Below are 27,203 nucleotides of genomic sequence, written 5' to 3' on the forward strand. Positions count from 1 at the left end.
TGAGCAGTCAGTTTTTCCAGGAGAATGCTGTGGGAGACAGTGTCAAAGGCTCTACTAAAGTCCAGGTAGAGAAATTCCACAGCCTTCCCCTCATCCAGCAAGTGGGTCACCTTGTCATAGAGGCAGACCAGGTTAGTGAAGCAGGATCTCCCCTTCATAAACCCATGCTGGCTGGGCCTGATCACCTGGTTGTCCTATATGTGCCACATGATGGCACTCAAAATGATCTGCTCCATGACCTTCCCCGGCACTGAGGTCAGGCTGACAGGCCTGTAGTTCCCCAGATCTTTCTGACCCTTCTTGTAGAGGGGCATCACATATGCTAACTTCCAGTCATCTGGGACCTCCCCGGTTGACCAGGACTGCTGGTAAATGATGGAAAGTGGCTTGGCAAGCTCCTCCACCAGCTCCCTCAGTATCCTTGGGTGGACCCAATCTGGCCCCATAGACTTGTGGGCATCCAAGTGGAGTAGCAGGTTGTTAACTGTTACCTCTTCAATTAGTGGGGCGTCATTCTGCTTCCTATCTCCATCTCCCAGCTCAGGAGCCTGAAAACCCCAAGGATGACCAGTCTGACTATTAAAGACTGAGGCAAAGAAGGCATTAAGTACCTCAGCCTTCTCCTCATCCTTTGTGGCAATGTTAATTAATTTAAAAATTAATTTTAAATTAATTTAATTTCCCACAGAAATAATGGGCTTCAACCAAATTTTCAATTCAACTTTCTAAAAATGATACAATTCATTTTTTATACTTTTAAAAGAAAAAGAGAAACATCTTGTTAAGCTTACTGTAGTAAAAAAAATAGTTCAATTTGGAGATGTTTTCATTATATATTTCTAATTCCCACAAAATGTCATGCTTCATCTAAACTGACGTTATTTTGGACTTCGATTTTGTAGGAAAGTCTGTTTGAATATTTGATATTCACTCTAGTTGGAAAATGCTTTGGCATTTCAACATCTTTAAGAAAGTGCGGAAAATAAGTTCCTTCCTCAAAACACGCATAAACCAATATTCTTTCAAATGTCAAGACAAGTCTTATATGCAAATCAATGAGAATAAACCATTATGTGATAAATTGTTTCAATTCACCTTTGTCCACATCAGCTGTGTTCTGACCGGCACTCTTAACAGAGTACTTCCACCTTTCCAACACTCTGCCCTGTCAAACACACTGTAAACCAGGCCCATTTCTATAGTCCACATTTCTTTTACTAATTGGGCAGAGGGCAGCCTTTGCCAAGTGGCAGATGTGAGGTCTGTTTGGGCGGTTTGTTAGTTTTGGCAGTCTTGGAATTCTTCTTTTAGGTCTGGGACATGGTGCGCAGTTCTGGTTTAAGACCAGACACATAGAAGCACTTCAAGAAAGGCAGGAGAATGAAAGCATTATCATACAGGAAAAGAGAATGTCTACACAGAACAACCAGAAGAACCACAAGAAATACTTCAAATTAAACTGCCCCAGAAAAGCTATTAACCTTGGGTTTGGAAAGCAAGACAGCTACGTTTCCAGGGTGTCACACAGGAATTAAAATGCTCCACCAAGACATATAGCTTATTAGCCTATGTGGATGTAGCTACGTTGCTTCTCATTCAGAACCAGCATGAAGATGGTGGGCTACGTCTCAGCACACTGTTCTCTGTTTAGCAATGAACTTGGCATATTAAGTTTAGCAGATGAAGAAAAAAAAGGAGAGAATATAACTGCCTCCTACGTGTACATTGAGGTGGTGAACTCTAAAGAAGAAAAGCTGTGTAGCAGTGAAGGGTGCTACTGGGGCAAAAGAGTGGGAAGAGTAGCACTGATTATGTAGGTATTTTCACTGAAAATAAGAATTATTTGTAGCCTTTAGAGGAGTGAGATTGTGGAACAGTCTTCAGCTAAGGAGTACAGTGAGCAAACCTACCCGGTGTTAATTGAACTTGATAAGCTTCTGAACAAATTTATACGACAAGCACTGGTGATAACAGAGGCTATATTAGGGTTCCCAGGAGGTTTGCCTTGGTCCTGCTTTTCTGTGACTTGACACATTTTTAATTAATTGGCACACACTGACCAAGTGTAACAAATGCCCATGGCAAGGCTGTGCACTCAGCAGAGCTCCTCAGTCATCATAAGCCACACAGCAATGCTGGCTGCTTCCTGATCCTAGGACACAAGGCCTGTCTGACCACTTTGAATCCACTGAAAGTTGATGTTAAAAGAGGAAGCCAGAGAAAGATGAGTAGAGACTTTTTTTTTTTGGTACGGTAAGTTCACCGGTTACATATTACATGGCTTTGCAGAACTTCCCTGTTCTAGGCCAAGAGCCACAAACCACTCCCCACCTACCTACAGCTCTCAAACTGCTGCAGACAGGATGTCTGTAGGTGGGAGAGGCCATCTGGAAGTGCCCATCTTGTGGATGAGGGAGCGTTCTGGAAGTGCAGTAAAGATGCTATTGATACCGTGCATAGACTGCTGTTCCACAGAAACTGTCTGCTGAAGCTATCCAGTAGGAATGGTTCTAATATTAGCGTTTCACCTTTGAAATTTATGCAGATAAGGAGAAGACAGAGTTTCTAAGGTAGTTGCAGGGCACAAAAGATGAGGAGCTTATGGTGTGAATTCAGAGTGCTCCTGTCTCCCCACTGCAGCTTGTATCACAAAGAATTCCTTTTTAATTTCCTTTTCCTCTTTATCCCACAACTGACCTTTTCCTTTGGCTATTTCAGCCTTCTGTAAAGCTGACATCTGCAACTTTTTCCAGGATTGGTACAACCCATAAAATCAACTGGTATTTTCTCCTGGACTAGGTTCTAAGGTGGTATTATTACTTTTATAAGCTGCTGAAATGGTACTTTTGATAGAAATTGAAATCACAGTGTGAATAAAGTGGCTACTTTATATTGCCAATTTCAGAGAAATATGAAGAATGCATAACTGAGATCCTGGACTGCTGCATTTAGGTACAGGGTCAAAACTCCATCCTCTCTGTTCAAAGTCTAAATGATTTTGGTGATTTTATATCAAATGTCACTCCTTTTAACAATCCCTTTATTTTTTGTCCTTCTAAAACATCCTGCATCCCTGTTATGAATCATGACTAAAGGAAAAAAAAAAATCTATACCAGTCAGTCTTTATGTGATTTCCCCAGATGGAGCTTAGCTGCTCCCCAAACACTCCAGTGTACACTTGCTTTAGATATCAGCCAGGATGGCTGAAGTCTTGTGTTTAAGCTAGTAAAGCTCAGATGTGTGATTTTGCATGGGCGAAATTATGGATGCTAACATGAGTTCGTGAGATTTAGTAACCTGCAGCAGAGGAGTTAGAACAAGTTGCTGGAGGGCTTCTCCTTTACTCACTCACTTCTGGTAGTGATTCCCTGATACCAATAGTCTCTTCATTTTTTCAATGTCAGACCTGTTTCTCCTGCTTTTCTGTAGACAATTTTCTTTTGTTCCCAGGTGAGTACCTTTCCTTCAGTTAAAGCTCTCCTAAACACTAACTCATCCATAAAAGCTTAACAGTATGAGAAGGAAGCAATTAAAATTATGAACTTAGAATCTATATGCAAAATCTGCTGGTTTTCAGACTGTGCACTTCCAAAAGGACAGACTCTCTCCAGCCGGTATCTGCAGTGAATACATTAACAGCACTGAAAACATTTATCTTTCATGGTAAAAGAAACTCAGTTCCCAAACTCTTCTAAAGGATAGCTTATAGGTTACCAGCAGCTCCTAGCTTTGCTCATTAAGAACAACTCATTTTCAAACACTACCGATTTTCTCGACTCCACTGGCTGATAGGCATTTTTACCAAGAGAAGACACTCTCCAATACCTCTGTCTTTAGACAGAATTGCCTATGGTCTTTCTTCAATCACTTCTGTAGACTTTTGTTCTTCTTTCTGTATCCTTAACTACTGTTAAAGTTGTCATTTATTCTGTCATACATGTACATCTATGTTGAAGACTTACTCTGCTGTATAAAACAAACAGTATTACACTTCACCCTTCAATACCCATTTTTATTAAGAACATGAATATCATCCTTTGACTTCTGAACACAAAATAAGGAACAGAGTAGAATCATCAGTCCAGGATTTATGATGGAATAAGCTTGAATAAAGATAAAAGAGAGAAAAACCTGGTCTTTAAACTCTCTGTGTTGGTCCCTGTCTCTGAAGAAGAGGAAAATAACACAGCCATATTTCAAGATTTCGTTAGCTAACATCTGTAGAGATGAAAAAGTCTAACACTGAATAGCAAACCTGAGATCTGCAGCATATTTCTAGAGTTTAACACATGAGAATTTTAACTGCTTTTTACTTTCATTTTTGCTGCAACTCAACAAAATTTCTATCACTACTTATCAAAAGTAAACATGGAGTTATTGTTCTGAGTACAGCTATGTCACTACAGTAAAACAGTCTGTTGGCCTAACACAGCACTCTGTAATACTGTCTTTTTCTAAAGAGCTCTTATCTAGTTGAAAAGTTCACCTTACCATATCAGTTATTTTTGTTTAGAGATATTTTAACTTTTTGTTCCTAATGGAAGCTGATTAGAAAAATGAGGGCAAGAGGTTAAAAATACATCTGGTCTCCCTATTTAACATGGAGGTTTATCTTTTGCATGTTGCTGATGATAATTTAGAAGGGCGGCCACAACGGAAAAGAAAAACTTCCCTGCCCTAACACTTGTATATTTTTCTGTTATGAAAACAGCAGCCTCCATTTCTCATTTGACACATGAAATAGCTCTACCATAAAAACCTGTATTTTTCAGCTTTGTGTTTAATTGTTGGAGCCAAGAAAAGGAGGTGAAGAAATAAGACAGATCTTACTTGGGCTGACACTGTTTAAAAAGTAGGCTATGGCAAGCATGGCTCTCATTATATTTAAGTGAATTAGTCTGTTTCCTTTAAAAAAAGGAGGGGGAAAAAAAAAGGAGAGATTAACAAGCCACCAAGGGCCTGCTGTAAGATTTTGACGCTTTTAGTGGCTTGTGACATATGACTTGTGAGTATCAGCTCTCCTTCAAAATCAGAAAACAAATCTACCATTTGGATAAGGAATGGAAAAAAAAAAAAAAAGGCAACAGCAAAAAACTCTGCTACAGGCTCATGTTAACTAGGATTCATTAGCAAGGTATTTATTGAAACAGGTGACTGAGATAAGTTCTTCAACTGACTAAACTCTGAAATTATTACTAGATATCTAGAAGTCTCTAGCATTTGTCATCCTTTGCTAGGTAAAGCATATGCTATGGTCCTCCTGAAGACATTAATCTAATCTCTCCAAATACTGCAATAATGGCACAGATTTCTACTTATTCTCAAGATGTTTCACATCATGAGAACTTTTACATCATAAACTTGATAGAGCGAGCTCTCAGACGAGCTCGCAGCAACAGCTGCACAAGGATTACACCTGAAAATGTAAGTATGCTCTTCAGTTAGGGCCCATAGAGATTCTTTGGAAACTTCATCTTATGCGGTACATAAGTTGCATCATCATGCAATCTACTCTTGTGTTATCAGTATGTCTGTGAGCACGTAACAGAGAGTTTTGCATGTAGAACTTCCATAGCTTGGCAGACAAACCACATCTATAAATGAAGAGCTTATATATACATTTATGACTGGCTACTGTGAAAAGCAGAAAGATTCTGAAATTACCATGAAAAAATATTTAGTTGAAAAACCAACAATAAGAATATTAGAAAATGCCAGACTGAAGCTTACTCAAACACTAAAATTATGTTCCCATCCCCATTACAGACTTAATGAGAAGTGTCTGGTAACCTTAGCTATAACTTCTTGTATTAAGTGCAAAGTAACAGAAAGTAGTTAGATGTTTTTACCTACTGGTTTTCCTGCTCATCATTACAGATACCTCGAGTCTGCATTGGTGTGTGAGCACAGGTACTCGTACTCCTCACATCCGTGGCTCCCTTTTTAAGGATTTTAAACTCTGATTAAAGTTTGGAGGTCTCTGGATAACAGAGCTGACTAATACTTCCTCCATCCACACCATGGCAATTTTTTTTGTAGCATTATTGAATTTAATAGTTCAAACAGCACTAAAGAGCTTCCTGAATATAAGCACTATGGTTTTCTTTTTTTTTTATTTCATTTTGGACACAGGAGTTACTATAATTCCGTCTGTACTGGAAAGCTACACCAGTCTTCGTTATGCCCTGAGTACAGCTGAAAGCAAAAAGGTTACATCTCGCTGACCTTTATGGTCTACTGTGTACATTTATAAAATCAGCAAAACCAAAAAGGGAAGAGTTCCACAGAAAAAATTATTATAGATATTTTACAATAGTGTTTGTCTCCAAATCCTCATCTTTGCAGAATGTTTCCTGTTTCATAAGCAGAATCAGATGCATGCAGAGTCCACAAATGCATGTGTGGCAGAACTGAAGGCATAAAGCAAGCATGGTGAATTTTGAGCAAATCTGGATAATGCTTTGAGGAATTATTTGGTGTGTGGTCTGAGGCAAGAAGCCACAGAGAGGCGGAAGTTAATCTTATGTACTCCCCAGCTGCAGATATGTCTTTTTGAGAGCAGACTGCAGCAGGAGACACAGAAGAAATGACCAAGAGACCAGATTAATACCACATGAGCCAAGTGTCAGCCTCATTATATGTGTTTTTCCTAAAGTTGAAAAGACTTTAACTTGGATGGCTGTCATTTCAAAGAGAAGTTGTGACATGTGAAAGTAACTGTAATAAATTAAACTGAAAGAATAATGTCTGTGACACTAAAGTGGAAGTATCAATAATAAAAAAAGGTAGGAAAAGAAATTAAAATTGAACAAATAATTCCAGTAGCTTAACTTCAACACATAGACAGCATTTCAGGGAAATTAAGGCAGTCCCAAAAATATATAATAAGGCCAAATACAATATATATTAGGTGGAGATCATGCTCAAATTTCTTTGACTGATAGGCCTGACCGTAAAGAGAAGAGAATGAAATTGCAATTATATTTTAAATGTTTAATGATGGAAATTATATAGATCCTTGAGCTGAAACATCCTAATGTTCATACCTTTAAACCAAAATAAATTTTGACATTGCTTATGCCTATAATGCTGATGCAGCACAACCAGATCTAGAGCTCAGGTTGACAGAAGGAGAGATTCAATTTGTGTCTATGCCCATGCTGTTTGGTTAGGAGCTATTTTGCCATAAACTTTTGTATTATGCTATGCAACAAATTTGTTGAGTAATCTTGACAGAATACTTGCAAGAGAGGCTATAGAATAATTTTTTTCCTAGGGAATCTTAAGTTTTTCTAGTCAAAAGACAAACACCTAAGTCTGCTAGAGTTAAGAAGTAGCCTGCTCTTTCCTGTTCCATAAGAGGACAAAACTGCCCTTGTTATTCCTTATATCCAAACCCTTCTATAAAAAGAGAATGATTACCATCCGGGTTTTTTTTTTCTTCCCTGGCACTCGTCACAGTGTTACTGGTGTGTTTCACAAATAATTTGTTTTCATAACACCCTTGCTCATGTAGGAAGTATTACTATCCTCATTTTATAGGCAGCAAAGAGGCAAAAAGAGATTAGAGTCAAATACATTTATAAATTTCATGGTACAATGGATAACAAACATATATAGGACCTGAGATTTTATAATGCCTAACACTTTATGGCACTCCCTATACTCAAAGTTTAGCTCCTGCAGACTATCCTTGTGCCAAATTGTTCAGTCTTCTTCCCTCTTTCTTTAAGTAGATTCCTCCTCTATGTTGCTTGACCATCAGCAGGAGGAGTACAGGGAACTCAGAAGAGTCCCCCAGCTCTCTTTATGCCCAGGGTATCTTCACAGCACATGGTGAAGGACATGACCCTTTAGTTTCCCACAATCCTACATCATTATTTCAGCCCTTATGCATTTCAGCCTTGTTTTGGTAAAGAAATCCATCATGGTCATTAAGAATCTTTCTGAAGTTCAAAAAAACCCACAAACTCTTCTACAAGGAAAGCTTGTGTTGGACCTTTTCCTTCCCAACCAATTTAGTTGCAACCTTAGTGGAGTAGATGTTCTGTGAGGTATACCAGCCAGCTGGTGTGCATTTCCTCATCCAAACCCCTATAGCAAGGTATTTCACACACTGCATTTACTAATCATAATCTTTCTATGTCTTCCATAAATTGATCTCAAAATGTTTTTAGCAATGTCAGTGGGTTCAGTCTTGTAGATCCTTAACACACAATTGTCACCAGCTTTGAAGCAACCTGCAGTCACTGTTCTTGACTTATTTATGCCATATGAGAAATGGAAATACCAATGAATAACTAAGTAATATATACCTGTTGCATAGTCTAAATGTCATGGGATGTACAGACTGGGTTCCAATTACCACTCCTCAGGTTATTCAGGCATGTGAAACTGTGAGAGAAATGGTCCATTTCTCCACATAGTACTTCTAGCAGAGATTTTTGTTAGTATTGTCCCCCTCCCCCTGTCCTGCAGTATCTCCCACCGTATGTTGGCAATAGGAAACATTGCCATTACCAAGAGGGACAGAATTGCCAGTCTGCATTATCTCAGCACCTCACTCCAACCTCGTTGGCCTAGGACTAGGACTGCCCACAAAGCAAAACCCAAGGGAAGCAGTGAAACTGCTTGAATTAAGTCCACTTCTGGGCCTCAGAAAGGGCATAATTTGCACCTCCCAGTGTTAATCTTAGTAAATTTGGGTTTAGCCGCTTAAGTGGTTTAAACTATTCATTGCCCTAAGTAAGTCATAGCTTGTGTGTGCTCATGGGTGTTTGGAAGCAGAGGTGGTGCTGGTCTATGAATAAAAGCTAACAGACACAACAGTAAATGTTACTGTTAGTAATAATCGGCATATTTGCACAACACGTGTCTTCCCCTGTAAGAAGCTGAAACAATGAAACATTAAAGTCTGGTTGTACCCCAGAACACCCGGTGAAACTCAGCTCATACTAACTTTCTCCTCCAGTTTAGACATGGTGGTGCCTTACCCAGCCCTTTGGCCAAACTACCTACTGCTGACCGCAGTAAGGGCAGCACCAAAATCACACATGTATCTTTTATGGGAGGAGGTTCTCTTTTCAGCACCTGAAGAGCTAGCTGAGCAACCAGGCCTAGACCCTGAAGCAGACTAAGAAAAAGTGGCCACAGCTCAGCTCACGTGGTTAGCTCTAGACTCTTTCTGCTGCTTCTTTTCATGTTACCATTAGTTTTGCAGTTACAGATCCTCAGTGAGCACACAATTTATGTATTGCAGTTATTAGCACTAGTGTTTTGACAAAGGAAAGGTGGCCTGTCATCAGAATGTGGGCCATGTGCACCACTGCTTCCCCCGGAGAGAGGAGAGAAGGACACAGCTAAGGTTACAGTTCAGGGGAAGGACTTCATTAGCTTCCTTGCCTCCAAGGATAGGTGCCACTAAGATACTTCAGGCAGATGAGAGAGGTACTTCCAGATTGATGTGGTTTACACTTTTAATGTTTACCTCCAGGAAAACCATAAGGAAAAAATAAGTATCTGGGACATACACAAAGAACAAACTTTTGTTCTGTTGAAATCAAAAGACTGTTTCAGCGAACATCAGGAGCTTTAGCATCTCCTAAAATGTCATAAAAATGTATGAAAAGAAGCACTAAAACTGCAGTCTTATAAAATCCACTTCATATTAAATAGTAATCCCGTATCCCAGTGAGCACATATTCCCTTGCTCACTGTAGTAACAAAGTTACTGAATATATGAACTTGTAACTATGTAACTACTTCAAATCTTAAAGATAAGCTTACAAAATATGACATACTTGATAACACTAAAAATATCAGTCATAAAAATACCCTATTCCACCCTCAGAAGATTAAACCACTTAGAAGTTTAGGATATCTTGATGTCCTTCAGGTGTGTGTTTCTCATAACAAACATAGTGGATAGTACTAGCATAGTGAAAAATTGAAGAAAAACCAATCAAACAAAACCCCAACTTTTTTCTTCTTTAATACAGGTTTGCTTGTGGCTGCTTTAAATAGCTTATTACTTCCAAGGGCAAGTTTGCCCACCTTTCTGTTTGCAAGTAGTCCGTACTGACTTTGACATTGGGAATAAAGCAGGTTATTAATCCTCTTGAAAAGGGTAATGTAAAGAAGAGAATCCCAGAGCATGTACCAAGTAGTATCTAGTATCTATACAGTAGGGTCAGAGAGGACACAATGAAATTGGAAGTGGGAAGAGTTTATATCCCAACACTGATTACACACTTTTAGACGAATTCAACACGCACCTTAATGGCTTCATAGGTTCAGTCTGTGAGCAAACTGATGACAGAGTGAGATGAGACAGGACAATTCAACATCACTGACAGTTCACAGCTGCCAAAAAAGGGTAAGCCACACTCCCCCTTTCCCCACTTCTCTCCCACCCATGACACATGCTGCCCCTATTTCTTTCTTGTCATTCTTTCTAGTGTTGCCCTGGCACTCGTCACACTTCCCATCCCTTTCTTCTAATGCAGGCATGATATCATTGATTTACACCCCTCCACTTAGCAATGTGCCTTAATTCCAATTAAACAACATCCTGAATGCTTCCAAAATGCTTCAGTGTTTCCCCCCCAACTCACACACACACTGACTACAGCTGCACAGATGTGCATCAGGAACCTGAAAAAACCTTCTATTTCCTTATTTCTATGCAATTTCTATGTTTGAACATTTCTATGGTTGAACCTCTAATATCAGTGGCAGAAGAAGGAGGAACAACTGGACTTCTCTGGCCCCCCATTCTCACCTCTGCTCCCCATGCAGGAAGAGGAGTTAGGAACTACAAAACCCAACTAAGTTTATTATGCTTCACATATGTTTTCCACCATGAAAGGAGTAGGCATCATATTGCTTTACTAAATCAAGGTTTATGAAAGATCTGATCTTTGTTTTTATATAAAATTCATGAGCATTCATGTTTCTAGTATCTGTCGACTTCTCCTCTCTTGCACAACACCAGAAATTACGGAAGGGAGGAGGGAGAAAAGGAATGAAACTTTTTGGTCTAGTTTCAACATTTCCTTTTTCTTGAAAGTCAGCTTCGATGCATGTGAAAATTCCTCTTTAACTGTAGAAGATATACACTACTGACAGATTATTTAGAGGTAAATGTGAAAGGGGACAGGCTAATAATTCTTTAGACTAACTATAAAATAGGGGAATGCTTTACAGTTGACACTGTGAGTATATCAACCCAGTAATTGGATGCACGTGTTAGTAGCAGTAAAAAGGCACTGTCCAGTTGTCCACCTTACATGGGAATCTACTTTGAGTGTATTCTTTGATTTATTGTTGCAATTAGAACTGAATGTTCAAAGAAAGAACACAAGTGACCTAATTTAAAAGCACAGAGTGCCTTTAAAGCCATTATTTAATGTGTGACCTGGCTCACTTGTAACCATTTCTTTCCCCTGCAACTTCCACTTGTTGCACTGTACTCATGAAGTAGCATAATCAGTTTTAATAATCCACTCAGAGAATTAATTCAGTTTTAATATCCATTCAGTGATTAAGGATTAAGCCGCTTCCTTCTCACTCCTACCCTTGAAGATTTTAATTTTCTTCATAAACATAGAGAATTTTCCCAGGCTGACTTTTCAAAACTTCATATAACAGTGTTTCCTGTCTCCTTTTTACTATGTTGTAACTAACAGAGATGTTCTACAACAAATCGGCACTAGAAACAGAAGTAATTAATACAGCTAGGAAACGATCTTTCTATTTAATAGAACTAATGGTTGCCAGTACCATTGACTGCTTTTTTTTGTTCAAAGCATCCGAACAATGAAAGGCTGCAAGATGTTAAAATATTGCATCAAAATGAGTTGTCAAAGCAAAAGAAGGAGAATTTGTTTCATAAGTACAATTAGACTAGCGGTACTAGTATACCTACTGACCGAGAAACATACGTGTGCTAACGTTAACTAAATGCATCCTCCATTTCTTATCTGATAACTTGGTTTTCATAGCCCAAAGCAAGCAAAAGTTATTTTTCCATGCAGTCTCATTAAGCTGATGGTGGTTGCTAATGCTGATAAATGTTCAAACTATTTGTGCTGTTCAAAGTGGCAAAGAGGTCATTATATGATAAACCCCAGAATATAAGGTAGTTCAGTGTCTTACGGCAACTGCAAGTAATGGTAGCAAGTGTTCAAAATATGCAAACTGAAATTTCAACTTGGTGCTATTTTGGGGAAGAAGGGACTGTAAGAGCTTGATTCAGAAACCTCTTCAGACAACTGAGAATAATAAACAAAAACAGGCCATGAAGAGAATGTTATAACAAATCCCAAGTTGAACAAATAATTTGTCTGCTTTGCTGACACTATTTCTAGCATCCTAAATATCAAGCTTAAGAATAGAAATACAATATTGTTTACAAAGATTTTTTTTTCCAATTTAGAAACTTCTTGTGCGATTATATTACTTGCTCAGAGGAAAAGTCAGGAATCCACTGTGACAGGAGATGCTGCCCTATGTCCCTACAGGTACCTGCTATTTTTAACTTAAGACACACAGGTTAACAAGATTTGCTCATAGAAAGTTTTTTCCTTTTCCAAAATGAAAGGCTTTACAGAATAAATGAAAACTCCCCTATTGCAGGATCCGATCTGACTCCCATTCGAAGTAAAAAGGCCCCTATTCACATACACAGCTCAAAGACATCTGAAAGTCATCTTAAAATGCCTTATTTCAAAACAGAGGATCTTATCCTATGAGTGAATGCATCCAAGATGTTTCAGAAGTGTAAGCAGATTCTATAGTGCTCACTCAGCTAACGCCATCTTCAAGGGAAGCTTTGACCGAGCCACTACCTGAGAACCCTCTCATTAAAACAGCAGCACAGCATCTATAAGCCTGTATGCCCCTGGTTTCTTTCTTCTGAGGTTTTAAGAAGAACAAATTTCCAATTGCTCCTAACTCTTTCTTTTTTTTGCAAGTGGCTATAAGTTAGATTTATGAAGACAAAAAGACTTCTTACAACTGTATATTTTGAACAGATTTATGACACGGCTACAGTATCAGCATGGAGGGTCCACAAGGCAGGAATGCAGTAAGGGTAACAGGAAAGTGTCATGTAGACGTTAAATAGTACAATTCTTTCCACATTCATAAATCCTAAGTGCCTAAGGTTGTATACTGCTGGTTATAAATTATGTAACTGAGTTCTGCAGAGGGGGAAGAAAAAAAAAAAAGACTTAAAGTGAGAAATCATCTCCATAAGAACTCATACATTTCATAGTAAAGAACCTAAGATTCAAATTACTTTACTAAAACAGTATTATTTCCTATTTTAAGTCTTTTTGACTGGTAAAAAAATAAACCAGATCTCTATGGAGAGTAAAACAACAAAACACATAGGCCTACTAATCAGCCTTCAGAAAAACAGAGAAAAGTTCTCACATTAATTGACAAACATCAGCTCATGAGTAGCTGATAACCCCAAAGACTTAAAAAATATTCAGTAACAAAAGAACATATTTTACCAAGTATTCTAATCTGGTTTGAGTTTTACAGCTGAGGTACCTGAGGTATAATTAAAAAACTGAGTACCAAACTGAATATACTTAATCAAAACAGTTTAATGCTATTTTTATGTATTTAACCTGATATATAGTATAAATCTGTATTTATATGTCATGTACATGCACACACTTAAAACTCTCGGTGTTAATGTTCAGCATTTTTAGTAATTAGAGTGGTTGTTTACAATCTTTTGGGCTACAGAATGAGGCTCAAAACTTTCTGGCTATTAATCACTATGTTGCTAATCTGATCCCACACTAACTAAAGCAAAACTAAAGACTAACAGGGCCTTCAGCAGATCCTAAAGCTATGTATACAAGATAATTGCATACTCAAGGGAAAAGCCTGGAATAGGTTAGCTCATGAGAAGTAGCTAACTATTTCATGCTAGCTCCCCCCCGTGAACTCTCTTACTCTACAATTGCAGTGCCTTTGCACTGTTTGGATTAATCCATTTTGGATGCTCAGAAGGCCAATTAATAGAATCTCAGCTGGTGTAAGCCCTTTTAGCTTTGCTTAAGCTAAATTAACTCATACAGCTGAGGATCCAGCCCCTTTTTGTTCACCTACTTCGAGAAGAGGTGACATCAGACAGTGGCTGTGCCGCCATCTACCGTGGGTTTTGCATAGCACTGCTTGGTCCAAAGCCCGCAGGAATCGCTCCAGCAGTTCTTCCCATTAATATCCAGGCTCAATGACACAACACTCCACTCCCTAAACACGTACCTAAATAATGGCCTGATCCTGCAATCCTGGCTCCGGCAGAACTCCCTCCACAGACTGCAGGTTAGCTGCTGCTAATTAAGCATCACATATTGTGTTACTGTTCTTCAGCCACTAAGATCTGTCCTGTAAATTTTAAGTCTGTGTGCTTCATAGCACTATTAACAGTTGACTTAGAAGTCAGTTGAAAATAGTATAACACTCGAAAATATGGTCAAGTTTTCCTGAACCAGCTTATCATATATCATGTAGCCCAATGCATGCCATACATTAAACCCAAACACTTTTGCCATCTTCCAGAAAGCTTTCTGGGTGCAAGTAAGGTCAGAATCTGCACACATGCAGTTATCTCTCCATTTTAATATATAGCTTAAGCTTCTCTTGGTCATCCCAGATCTCAAGTTATAGTGAAAGGTTTTGTAATTGCTCTTTGGAGGCTTTTTGGCTTTGTTTTCTCCCCAACAAGTACTTAAAGTCACCAGAAAACAGTACAGCTCTCCTTATTCATGCATGCAAATGGCTCTATCAAGAACATGGGCAAGGAACTTCAGAGTTGTGCTGCTGTGGGACGAGCTAATAGTTGCAGTTTGAGGACAAACTTCCAGATCTAAGGAACAATAAAACAAAACGTAAAAAGTGTCCTACTTCTATCTAGTGACAGACACCCTCCAGCTATGCCAAATGCTGAAGTTCCCCCAGCCTCCCCAGACATAGCGGTCAGAAGCCACCTCTGTTCCCACTACCCTATAGGTATAGAAAGACTGATGGAATAGTCCCAAGCAATCAAGTTGGAAAACATCTGCCAGAGTAAACTTTAATTTAGCACACTCTACACAATATTTATAGAGCAAATCTATGAATGCCGCTTGAGCCATTTAAAGGCTGGAGACTAAATTCTGTTTTCTGAATGTTTATTCTGACTTTCTTCAACTGTTCTTGTTTCTTGACAGTGCTTAATTGGCAGTCAGCCATGAAAGCTGTTGTCTAATTACACAACATATCATGATCTTACAGCCCTACAGATAAGGCTTTACTGCAGCATAAATAGATTTTAAACATCAGCATATGAGACAAAGAAAATTAGCCTCCAAATTAGAATATTTCAAAGTCGTGTGTGTGAATAGTCACTATTATTTTTTTAGGAAAGCAATGGTTTTGAGAGAGGAACTAATATTAGAGATTAAATAGCCTTTACTGTTAAACAGGCTACAATTTAGTGGGCTGGCTGGCTGGCTAACCCCCATGCATAGCATGGCAGAAATCTATGCACATGTAGCTACATACTTTATCTTAAAGATACCATAGACTTGCATGGAATCAGTCCAGCTAGGGATTATGGCAGCATTATGATGGCACAGCTACTTGTGAGGTTCTGAAAAGCATAGATTTTGTGAATCACTTGCAACATTTTGCTACACAGACACCCTTGAAATACAGGCAAGTACAGTAAATACATTCTTAAATGATCTCAGACCATGTACTTCTACAGAAAACACAATTTCACACTGCAAATGATAGTGACTATTACAGAGTAACACAATTATTTGACTTATCTTCTGCTAACAAGATCTTAATTGTTTTGTATTTAAAGGTGTTGTATACTAGGTCTGACTTTGTGATATAAGTTAGCAAGTTGTAAGTTTGAAGATGATGGGAGTCCTTTCTTCACTGCACATAAACTTGAGGGACAGGATACAAGTCTGTATAATAAAGACATTGTTTTGCTTTTATATGAAACAAATTACATTCTCCTCTCTTTCAGTAGATACTCTGCAGATGTGACAATAACCATGACATTACCAAGAATGCCAATTCTCTTTCTGATGTACTGACTGGAAAACCAGGAAAAAAAGAATCACACTCCATAGTTGCAGGCGCTTGTTCTTGCGTGTAGACTGAAAGAGCAGAAAGACGTATATGTGCCTTTCAGTGTATTCTACCTCTTCTTGGCATGATCTCACAGAAGCTCATGCATGTGTGCAACTTTACTCACTGAGAAGTTTTGCTGGCTAAGTGCAACTGCTCAGAAGAGCAGTTACTTCTCTGAGTACACTGTTGTCAGACTGGGCCCCTTATCACCTTTTTGGCAGCAATGTTCTACACAGAGTGGCTGGTGTGCTCAGAGATGCACACAAAGCTTTCAGAATCCCATTTTAGGGGAATGATGCTGTGCTCCTCCACAAACGAAAGTAATCTAAGAAATACAGTGCTAGGACCTCATTCCACACAAATTCATCAAAGTGAAGCCTTCATCATAGCTATGTTTTTGAATAATCTGTCTTTCTACAAAATACAGAAAGAGAGGTGGTAAGATTCAGCTGCTTTGACATCTAAAGCTTTTACAAACATTAAGTGCATGATAAAGTATGAAGTTGCAAGGTGGAGCAAGTGAAGTAGTGACATATGATACAGCAGCCCTCTCCTCTCTCTTTGTAAGCCTGTATTATGGGTATTTAATAGAAATACAGCTGAATTAACAGTAATGTCTATCATACAGCATGGCAACCTGCTTAAGTACTCCATACTTTACACATTACCTAAGAAGGGATCTACTTAAGTCACCCTAAGTTGTTTTAATTTAACAGAAGATTTATCCCTAGATTTATCTGCATTTATGTAAAACAACCCAAGAACCAAAATGTGTTTCTCCACCAGCGAAGCAAGTCAGAGAGTTTCCTCCAACACTTGCATAACAGAGCTTACTTTCTCAGCATGCTACTATAGTGGGATGCAGTCACTTAAGAGTTACAACGCAATATATCGTGATTTACTACAGTTACTTCAATTTGAGATTGCACAGGCAGGAAAGCCGAATAAAGGTTACATTTCTAGCACTGACAGCCAAAAATACATTACCAGAAGCATGTTGTTATTAAAAGCCTAATTAGTACTACAGAAAAGCTCGAAGCTTCAGCCACGGGAACAGCCATACGACTTTTACTTTGAAATAATTTCTTTAGGAAAAAAAAAAAAAAATGACAATGAAACGCGTGTGAGGTCTGTGCGAGCCCAGCCCCAGATGTTTACCAGGGAGCGCGTAGCGGTACAGCGGCGCTGCCGCCCGGGAGCGGCGGGGCGCCGGCCAGCGACCAGCCCCGGCACCGCCTCACCGGCTGCCCGCGCCCGCCGGGCACCCCCGCGGCAGGCGGCAACGCCAGCAAAATCCCAGCCCGGGGGGGGACAAAAAACCCAGCCCCCGTTCTGGGCTCGGGGAGCAGACAGCGCTTGTGCGGTTGGGGAGGAGAGTGCGTGCGTGTGTGTGTGCGCGGGGGATACCGATGCATTGTTTCAATACAGCGTTCTCGTCAAGGCACTTTAATGACAAGGCGCTTTAATGATTTTCAGATTCGGGAGACAATGCCCCCCCCCCCCCCCCCCAACACACACTCCGCGCTACATCCTTGCAAATCTTTCGCTCTTCTGCCAGGCAAAGAAACAAACTGCTCGGCGAAGCCATTTGCAAAACAAATGTAACCGGGAGGACCTGCAGATAGGGGCTGGCGGGGAGCGGCGTCCCGCAGGAGCCCCCTGCACCCCACCTCTGCCCGGCGCCCCCTCCTGCCCCTTCCCTTCCCTTCCCTTCCCTTCCCTTCCCTTCCCTTCCCTTCCCTTCCCCTCCCTCCCCAGCGCCGGGGCCGGGGCTGCCGCTGCCGGGGCGCTGGGGGGCCGGCAGCCGCTGCCCGGCGGCGCGGCGGCAGAGCGGTACTTACTGAAGGGGCAGTTCTCCTTCTTGGTGCCGCTGACCTTGCCGTTCTTCTCGATCTTGAGAAAGTACTTGTTGTAAGAGTAGAGCTTCCTCTTGCGCACGTCTCCTTGGAGGTGATTGTAGCTCCGCACGTGTCTCCCCGCACTGGAAGGAGAGGAGAAGGACGAGGGGAAGGAGGAGGATGATGAAGAAGAAGAGTTGGTGGCCTCCGGGGACAGCATGTCCTGGCCGAGGTCATGGCAGGTGACAGGCACAGAAGACACCAAGAAGAGCAGCAGCAAGCAGCAACAAGGCAGGTGGGAAAAGGCTGAGGCACCATTTGTCAGTATCCATTTGCACATTGTACTGAAACTCTGGGCGCTGGAAAATGTCTTATCAAATGAAACATACTGGAAGGGTAAAACCTGGTAAAAGGCAAGTGGAGAGCCGGTGGTTGCTGCTTCTGGTTAGATCCCTCTGAGCTCTGATCTGGCCTGAAGTAAGTGCACCAACATCCATAACTCAGGGGACAAATCGCCTCAGAAGTTGCTGCCTTTTAATCCTTCGAGTCCTCCCTCAGAAAAAAGAGCTGTTGGTTTTTTTGGGGGGGTTGCTGTGGTTAATCCTCTTTCCTTTTTCTCTTCCCCACCCCACCCCCCCCACATACACACACACTCCCCAACCTGGTTTGAGACTTCCCAGTAGTTATTTTGTTCTCTTCCTCACTCCTTTCTTCACCATCTTAGATGCAGAAAGGTCTGAAAAATAGATGACAGCAAAGTGAACAACAGCAACAACAAAAATAAATAATAACCAGCGGAAAGGGTGCTGGAAGGGATTTTTCACACATACCCCTTTACACACACACACGCACTCACACTTTGTGGCTTTGCACCTTCTTCTGATCCCCACCCCCTTGTCTTTTTGCAAATCCCAAACCAGTTGCACAACTCGTCCTTTCTCACTGACAACCCCAGAGGAGGCAGTTTCTTTGTTTTGCTTTGAATTCTCCAGAACAGTATTAAAAAAAAAAAAAAATCCAGAGAGAGAGAGAGGGAAAGAGAGAGAGGGAAAAATCCCAACTTGTCTCCCCCCCCCTTCCCTTCCTTTCCCTCCCCCTTTGGTTGTAAACAGGTTGGAAGCTGTAGCCTAAATGTCAGCGATTACAAGTCAGAGGTGGGACGTGCCTCTGGTGGTCAACCCTTATTTGCAGGGGGTCAAGCAGCGGTGGGACATCTGAAACCCTTTTGCAGTTGCAGCGAGCGGTGCCTGCTGCGGAGGGAGCCCCGGGAGCTGCCCTCGCTTCCTCCCGGGCTGCGGCGGCAGCGGCAGCCGCCGCCTTCGGCTCGCTGCTAATTGCTCCTAAAGCGTTCTCCTCCTCGGAGCGCCGGCCACCAGCATGGCTTGGAGACTCATGCTTTACTAATTTCCCTGTCTCACAGGCTGAACCAATGCCCTCTAGCGAGCCTTCCCCCCCCCCCCCCCCCAAGAAACTTGTTTTCTAGCCGAGGATTTTATTTTATTTTTTTGGCAGTGGAGTGCTTGAGAAAGCCACCTGGAGCTTGTTGCCTGCTAGATCTCCCCCTCCCCCCGCTGGAGGAGGGGTTGGGTGGAGAGGTTGGAAAGAAGTATATACTACAGGCAGACCCTGGAAAAGCAGATTATATACTGGTCAGAGAGAGTAAAAAGGGAAGAGACATAATTAGCTCCTTTTCCTCCTTCTTTGCCAGCTTCCATGGAGGTCTTTCTCCCTCCTTTAATGAATCACTGATTTCTCGCTTCCGTTGCTGAAATAAAAAGTTCACACTTTAGCCTGCTCTTCCTTTTAAGCCTCTCAAGATTTATTGTGTCTCTTTCCCCACCCTCACCCTCCTTGTCTCAAAAGAAATCAAGGCCCTAAATGACCATTTTTCTAATTGCTAACATGAGTCATTTACTGAATCACGTGTCTGACTTCAAAGCAAAAGGGACTTTATTGGGATTGCAAAGGTTTCCCCATAAAATCTGTCTGAATATTTTGCTGTTTTTTTTTTTTTTTTTAACTAATGCAGTTTCCTTTCCCAGAAAGAAACAAATTTTCCATTTTCAAGGCTATTTTAAAGTGATTTTTCAAGCTATTATTTTCCTGGGGGGGCATACGTTGTTGGTTTGATTCCATCTCTCCTAATGGATTTGTCATTTCATGTGCTGAATGTTATGACAGATTCATGTTTCTGGCCTGTCACTGAACTATCAACTTTCCCAGTAATTAACAGGCATCTTCCATAAGATGTACTATCTTTTAACACCCGAATAAGGGATCAGAGACTGACAGGATATGGGCAGCATGCAAGACGTTAAATTTTGGTTCAGTATTTAGTATTGTAAAATAACTGTTTTGGAATGCGAGTAGGTGGAATATTCACTAAGACAATGGAGTAGCAGAGAAGTGAAGTGGTACAGAAACACAGTGAGTAGCTCAATACGTAAACCCAGAACTTTTTTGAAATAGAGTCAGTTTAATAACACAGATCAGTGGAATGCAATGGAAAACTGCCTATGCAATCACATTTGGCATTTGGAGTAGATCTTAATTTAAACAACAGAAAATGCAGAAAAGAACAAATAGTTCTAAAATTAGACTGATTCATTAGATTAGGATGTTAAATATACTGTTAACTTCACAACAGAAATTAGAAATTATTTTCTCCAATTATGGTGTTTATTCTGGAGAATGTCGGCTCCTAAATTTATGTGTTCAGCTTCTGGGGGTGACATTTAAACAGCCTTAAAAATGAAACCATTTAATGTTAGAATCAATATGTTTTATGATGTTGTTTATGGTACTTCAGAGTATTTATTCGGCTTGTATTTGCACTGAGTGCAAAGCTTTCAGATTTTTTTTGTGAAACTGATTTAGGCTTTCCTTTTGTGGCAACTAATAAAAAAAAAGAAATAAAACCAAAATGAAAAGCAAAAGCCTACTTTTCAGTGAATGCCTGACAGCTTACATGTATGTCTACAAAGCTGATGTCAATGTTTGCTTGCTGTCTAGGTCATGAAGGGGAAAACAGGTTATTTCTAAAATTGAAGTTTTCTTGATTCCATCAGCTTAAATCATAAATAATTACTATAACATCTTAAAATTATACATTTAAAGAAACCTTTCATTTTTTTCTCCTTTCCTTGTCAAATCCTGGAAAATACAATGAATCGGCCTTTTAGGATCTCTGGTGGAGAAAATGGCGGTTTGGGGGTCAAATAGATATATTAAACCCCTACTCATTAAAAAAATAGGTACTGTCATGATTTTACTCAAGAAGAGTTCTGCTTAGACCTATTTGTAGCTTGCTATTGGGTGTATGTTGGTTGTAAGATCTTGTGGTTAAGAACAAAACCCACATAGCCAGAATTTCATATTAAATCTGCTTCTGGCTGGTGCAATATTCAGTGCAGTACTTAAAACTACTGCAACGCAGAGAGTCCGTTTCTATCCCGTGTGATGACAGGGAGGGCATTTACAAAACAGAGTCCAAATGAAAAGCTGACATAACTTTTTAGATTATATCTCATTCTTTTTTCTACTTTCTGTATAGCCTTTCTTTTATAGCACAGTTGAATCCCTAAATACCCCACTACTTTGTATTGTCAGGTCACCTCTTAGGTTAGCCTGAGAAAGCCTGAGAAAAGTTCCACAGGAAAGATGCACTATTTAACGGAATTCAATCTGTCCCAATAGATTCGAATCACTAACATAAATGTATGAATGTAGATTATATCTCTGTAATGAGGCCTGAATCATTCTCAGTTACTTCAAAGGACTGAAATTCAACCTTCCTTTTTAGCAGCAACAATCAGCCCTTAATGGGTTCCTTTATTAATTGTTCCATTGCTAAGCTTGAAAAGCAGCTACCTTCAGTACAGGTCTTACACTAGAAACGGTACCTGCTGCTTCTAAAACAGTGTTTCTGTTTTGCCTTTCACCGCTCTCAGATTCTGTGAAAAGTTTCCTGTGCTGCAGCTTTATAAACGCTGGATTACACTGACCCATTCCAGTAAAGAAAACCCTTTCTAAAAAATGTGCAAAAATAGAAAATATAGGTTAAGAATTTTCTTTTGGGGCTGTTTTCTTTCCGAAGAATGTTCAGGGAAATGAATTGCACAGGTGAATTTTAATGAAAAATAGTCTAAACAAAATATTTTTTGATACTTGTAGCAATAGCTTATGTCATGTTTTTGTCTTTTGATCAGCAAGGAGGGATGTTTTGAGTTTTTTTATTTGTGGTTTTTTTTTTTTTTCCCTTGTTAAGTAGATGACTTGAATCAGAGAAGGAATATTTTAAGGTAGTTGGAATAGGTTTTGCCTTGTATGGTTTCCCTTAGGCAAGGTGTTATCTTTTCTGGTGTTGTAAATAAGTTCTGTCTATGCCTTTGACTGTTAAAATAATCAACTTATGCTCAAATGTCACCAGCCCCTCAGTTTGGATTGCTAGATAACAATCACGAACATTTGCTGCTTACAGTATGATGAGAGAGGCACATGCATCTTCTGGTCATGGGACCCAATTCTGTTCTTATTCAAGGTGTTGGGAAATTTGCCAGTGATTTCATTGAGAGAGATTTGGGCCAGGAATGTCACTGCCAGAGAGACAACTCTGCCAGAAATGAGGTGAGGAATGCCAAATGCCAGTGCCAGGTCAGATGCCTCCGTCTATATGTCAATTCCAAACTGCAGAACTTGGCAGTGTTGTAAAACACTAATCTTGGTTATAAAGAAAAGGCAGTGGCACATAGTGTCCACAATCACCAACCAGCAATGAGACAAGCTGTTTGGTTTGAGATGCAATGCTACTTGCTGAAATCTTTACACTGTGGAGTTCATGTCCGTGAACAACAGGGACGGAGGGCTGTTGCATTTTATCTGAATAAGGTGTCTCTTAAAGCTTGAGAAAAAAAATCATCATTACAGTTATTTTGTTCTGAGGAATCTGCAAAATCACCATTGTTGTACTTATCTCTATTTTTCACTATTTCATGTACCTCCATGTCATTTAAAAGTGTCAAAATACTAACATTATTCTAATTTTATGTATAGAATGAAGTATAAAATAAGCCCTTAAGTTGTCAAAGATTAAGACTGAAGGTGGTGTAACTCATCTGTGTGTATGAAGCTGGAATAAGACATGAAATCCGAATACTGTTTGAGCTGCCTGTTGTGGGATTTGGTAGTGTGTGGAGCATACTCCTTGGCTCCTCTGTGCACACTGCTTTCCAACTAAGCATCCAAAACTGGAGAAGAACTCGAGGAGAGTTTAGCAGAGGTTAATAAAATGCTTGTTTCAGCATTTCTTTTTTATTTCAAAATGACTTGCATTTCTAGGTCAGACGTAACAACAGACACATGCGAAATGGGTCCGAAATAACTGAAATGTAGTTCAGCAGGGCTGGTCCCACCCAGCCTACAGTCACTGGTGAGAATGGCCAAGTGCCCTGCCCAGGCTGAGGCTAGTCCTCAGGAGGAGTAAGGTGGTACTCACTCTGTGAGGTTTGGTGGAAGAATGAAGAGTTGGCTAGGCTAGCACTGGCATTGGTGATAAGTAATGATTAGCTGGAATATACCCTGTTTTATGTCTTTCTTTTAAGAAACAGAATCAAAATATGACAGCTCTTAGGACCGCACAGGTTGTCTCTGTGTGAACAGACATATAAATTGTGGGACCAGGCAAGATTTACCCCGTTGCTTAAATTAGTAGTATGTGTTTCTCTCTCATGGATGTATTGGCAAAACTGTCTGAATGCTGCACTTCAAGCAGACAATTAAGAAAATGGTTTATTCTTCTTAAAATGCTAATTATGACTATTCTCTTAGAATATGTTTATAGTTATGCTATATCTGACAAAGAAATTACAAAGAGATGTATGACATTTGAAAATATCTGTATGATTTTTGTTTGATAAATACAGCTATTAAAAAAAGAAGAAATCATTAAAAAAAAGCATTCTGTGGAGGTCAGCTAGAGGAGACTACAGACCTCCAGACATTGAGCTGCAGTGCCATAAATAGCTATGCACATGGGTTGGACACTGACCATGTTTAGTAATGGTCTGCTGGCAGCCAGTTTTGCATACTTTGCGGCACAAACATAATTAAAATGGCAATATTTTCAAGGAGTTACTTTAATCTTAGAGGATTTGTTTTTCTTTCTGATTTCATACAGAACTACCATGAATGCAGGCCACTTAAATACTCCTATAAATATGAATGGTTGAGAACAAAACTCTCAGAAACTGCCAGGAAGAGGCGAATGTCAGTCAGGTCTTTGCAGATTCTTTCTTTTTTGCCCAATCAATCTCATCTGAGCCTACATTTTCCATGGGAAACCTACCAGGACTCTGAGGAAATACGTTGTGCATTCTGATATACCCTCCCTCCACAAAAAGCTATACACCTGTGAGTTTTCCTTGTAATGGATAATGCTGATGATGGTAATGATCCCTGCCCCGTACTGGTTATTCTAACTGTTTAGACAACTTCTTCTACAGATACACTATAAGCATTTTCACTAATCGTTCCCAGGACCCAAACCTTCAGCTGAAACAAGATGTTGGCTTATTATTTGTGACATTGAAGCTCCCGTTCCCTGGAGGAAACTTTCCAGAAATAGAGAAAATTTGGTACTTAAATGTCATCTTTGTATCTTTGAATTGTCTCTATTAATTTACTGGAAAAGGTCTTTGTATGGCATGTAACTGAGACAAAACTGAAGAAGTTATACAAGCTTTTTTTATGAACAGGGGTGTGTACCCTGAAAGGTGCTAAGTATCCAGTACTCTTCCTGGATCCAACCAAGATCCCGTTTAGAAAGGCAACAAAACCAAACCCAAACTCCACAAGTCTGCTAGGCTCCATCTTTCTTGAGCGCAACTGGAAGGGAGCAAAGAAGTCACTTCTAGGCATTGCTTGTGGAGCTATTTGAAACAGAGCTGACAGCTAGGAACATGAGCCCAACAGCTGAACATGCTTGCCTCACCACAGGCAACCAGGGTAGCCAGCTGGGCTCCCTCTGAGCTAGTTAATAGCTCACACATTGCCTCTTCTTTGTCAGTTAATTTGTAGCAGTCACTGGAATTACTTCTGTGAGTAAGCACCTCTCAGCGTGAGGAAGGGTGATGGAAGGGAGCCCTTTGCTAACAGAGAAGTGTGGGGCAGGGATGGAAGCAAGGGACAGCTCCCCATGCCTCCCACTGAGCGGGCAGTGCTGGAGCTGCTGCAAGCCAGGCTGGGCACCTGTCAGCCTTCCTAAGTACGGCATCGTCCGGGAGATATGTAGCACGGTATCTCTTATAGGGTACATTCCACCTGTGTTTCCACAGAAATGCTGTGCAGGGTTGAATGCTACCTTTCCTAAGACCATACCTTTCCACATATATGTGACAAACGTGTCTCATCAAAGATACTGTGAAGACAAAAAACAAATGTGGAGTCAGCTCAAATATACAGGATTTTTTCCTTAGCACTTCATAGGTTAGGACATACTAGTACCCTTAATATTATTAGTAAGAACACCATGACTCAGATATAATTGTCCAGCTAGATACACCCTTCTTATTATTTAGTCCTGGATTTCAGAAAGAACAGCCAGACTCCACTGCTGTGCTAGGCTCTGTATCAACAAACAAGTCTCTCAAAATCAGCTTATTGCTGAGTTGTGATCTTTTAAAAGATGATATTCTTCTGCTATAGGGTACTCTCCAGCTGCTGATTATGGTTTTGGAAATGCAGCTTAATTAGTTCTATATTTATTAGCAGATTGTTTAGCTTTTTATTAAGATCAAAACACAGAGACAAAGAATAACAATATGGTATCTTCTTTCTAGCATTATTTAAAATGTTTACAGCATGTCAAAGATTTAAGCAACTCTGAAGAGCAGTCATCCATTCTGTGAGGCTTAAAGAGATTATTTTTCTTTACAGCCTATGGGTAACAACTGACCACACAGATCCAGATTGTTGCAGATTTTAACCATCATGCCAGTTACTGATGATAATGATTAGCTCCCAGATGCCAGATTCAGTAAACTTGACATCACGTTTCATGTATCCTACATGCAGTTAAAAGCAAGGAACTTTGAACATGGTACACATTGGTTTTTGCATGCCAATAACTGGTAAAACACCTTCCTTGGATATTTTTAAATACTAGAAAAACTGCTGCAGTTTTTTTCAGTGCAACTCAGGGATATGTACCCCCTAAACTAGGCTGGAAGTTGCCAAACCAAGAGACATCACTGATCATAACAAGCAGCAGAAGCCTGTGTATATGGTATAACCTCATTCTGAGCAATTTTCAAAAGTATACAAGGGCTTCTTGTGCCCAAAGAATGGAGAGAGGAAGCCAAAGAAGGAAGGACACCTCCATTTCTTTCTCTTCTACTCTGCTTGTGATGGTGCCCTGCCTCTGGTATTCCTTCCAGCCCTGAATCACCAAGTTATCCTATTCACGTGATTACTGGGAAAAGAATAGCATCTTGGAGCCCTTTCTGTGTATCTGAATGATAGAAATATAAACAAGAGCAAGTTACTCAGTTGTGGCAAATGTTGACTATTGTCTGTGGAAAAGCACTACTTAATACAAAATGCTGTCTAAGCAGAGGAGAGCATATGGAAGGGCTGAATAGATAAGCCAGCCTACAATATCCACAGATGATGCAGGGGTAAAGATATTGCTTAATTTCTGTGGCATTCAACACTAGTGCTTTTAATGTCTTCTGAACTTCTGTGAGTCTGTTGTACAATTTAACAAACCAGTGGTGACCCTTGCTTCAGCCTTCCCCAGGGCAGCTTTGCTTGTTGGTGCTTGTGTCAGGCACACACCAAAAGGCAGAAAACTCTTCAATTAACTAACAATCATATCATTTATTTATTTAGCTAGTTAGTTAGTAAAGTGGCAGGTAAATGCTCCCTTCAAAAAAATCTAGGCATGAGAGACAGCTAGTTAGATTCATGATTACTGAATGGTCATTAGTCAGAAAATTTTTAAAAATTCAGAGCATACAAATTAATTACAAAACAGTCTTTCTGGTCCTGGTTCCCTATGGATATGCATTCAAATTTGTCAACAAATCACATCATCACATAAGCTACCACAAGTCAGCTCTTGTGGAGAGGGGGGTGAGGGAAATAAAGCTCTTTTTTTCTCTACAGTTTGCAGTAAAAGGTGCTCCTCCAGAAGTCTAAGACTGGGTGCTTATGCA

At 40.1% G+C, this 27,203-nt stretch overlaps 1 protein-coding gene across 1 annotated transcript in view; it reads right to left on the bottom strand.

Annotated features, from left to right (window-relative positions):
- FGF10 (fibroblast growth factor 10) overlaps positions 1 to 18,331 on the bottom strand; it is a gene marked incomplete at its 5' end in the record, with an annotated part of 63,059 nt that extends 44,728 nt beyond the window's left edge. Inside the window, one exon of the mRNA XM_082335455.1 lies at positions 17,995 to 18,331. Within this exon, the coding sequence (XP_082191581.1) occupies positions 17,995 to 18,331 (337 nt within the window). The remainder of the gene's footprint in view (positions 1 to 17,994) is intronic.
- Positions 18,332 to 27,203: the final 8,872 nt, after the last annotated feature.

The sequence above is a fragment of the Platalea leucorodia genome (assembly GCF_965183815.1).
Source record: "Platalea leucorodia genome assembly, chromosome: Z".
NCBI classification, from domain to species: Eukaryota; Metazoa; Chordata; class Aves; order Pelecaniformes; family Threskiornithidae; genus Platalea; species Platalea leucorodia.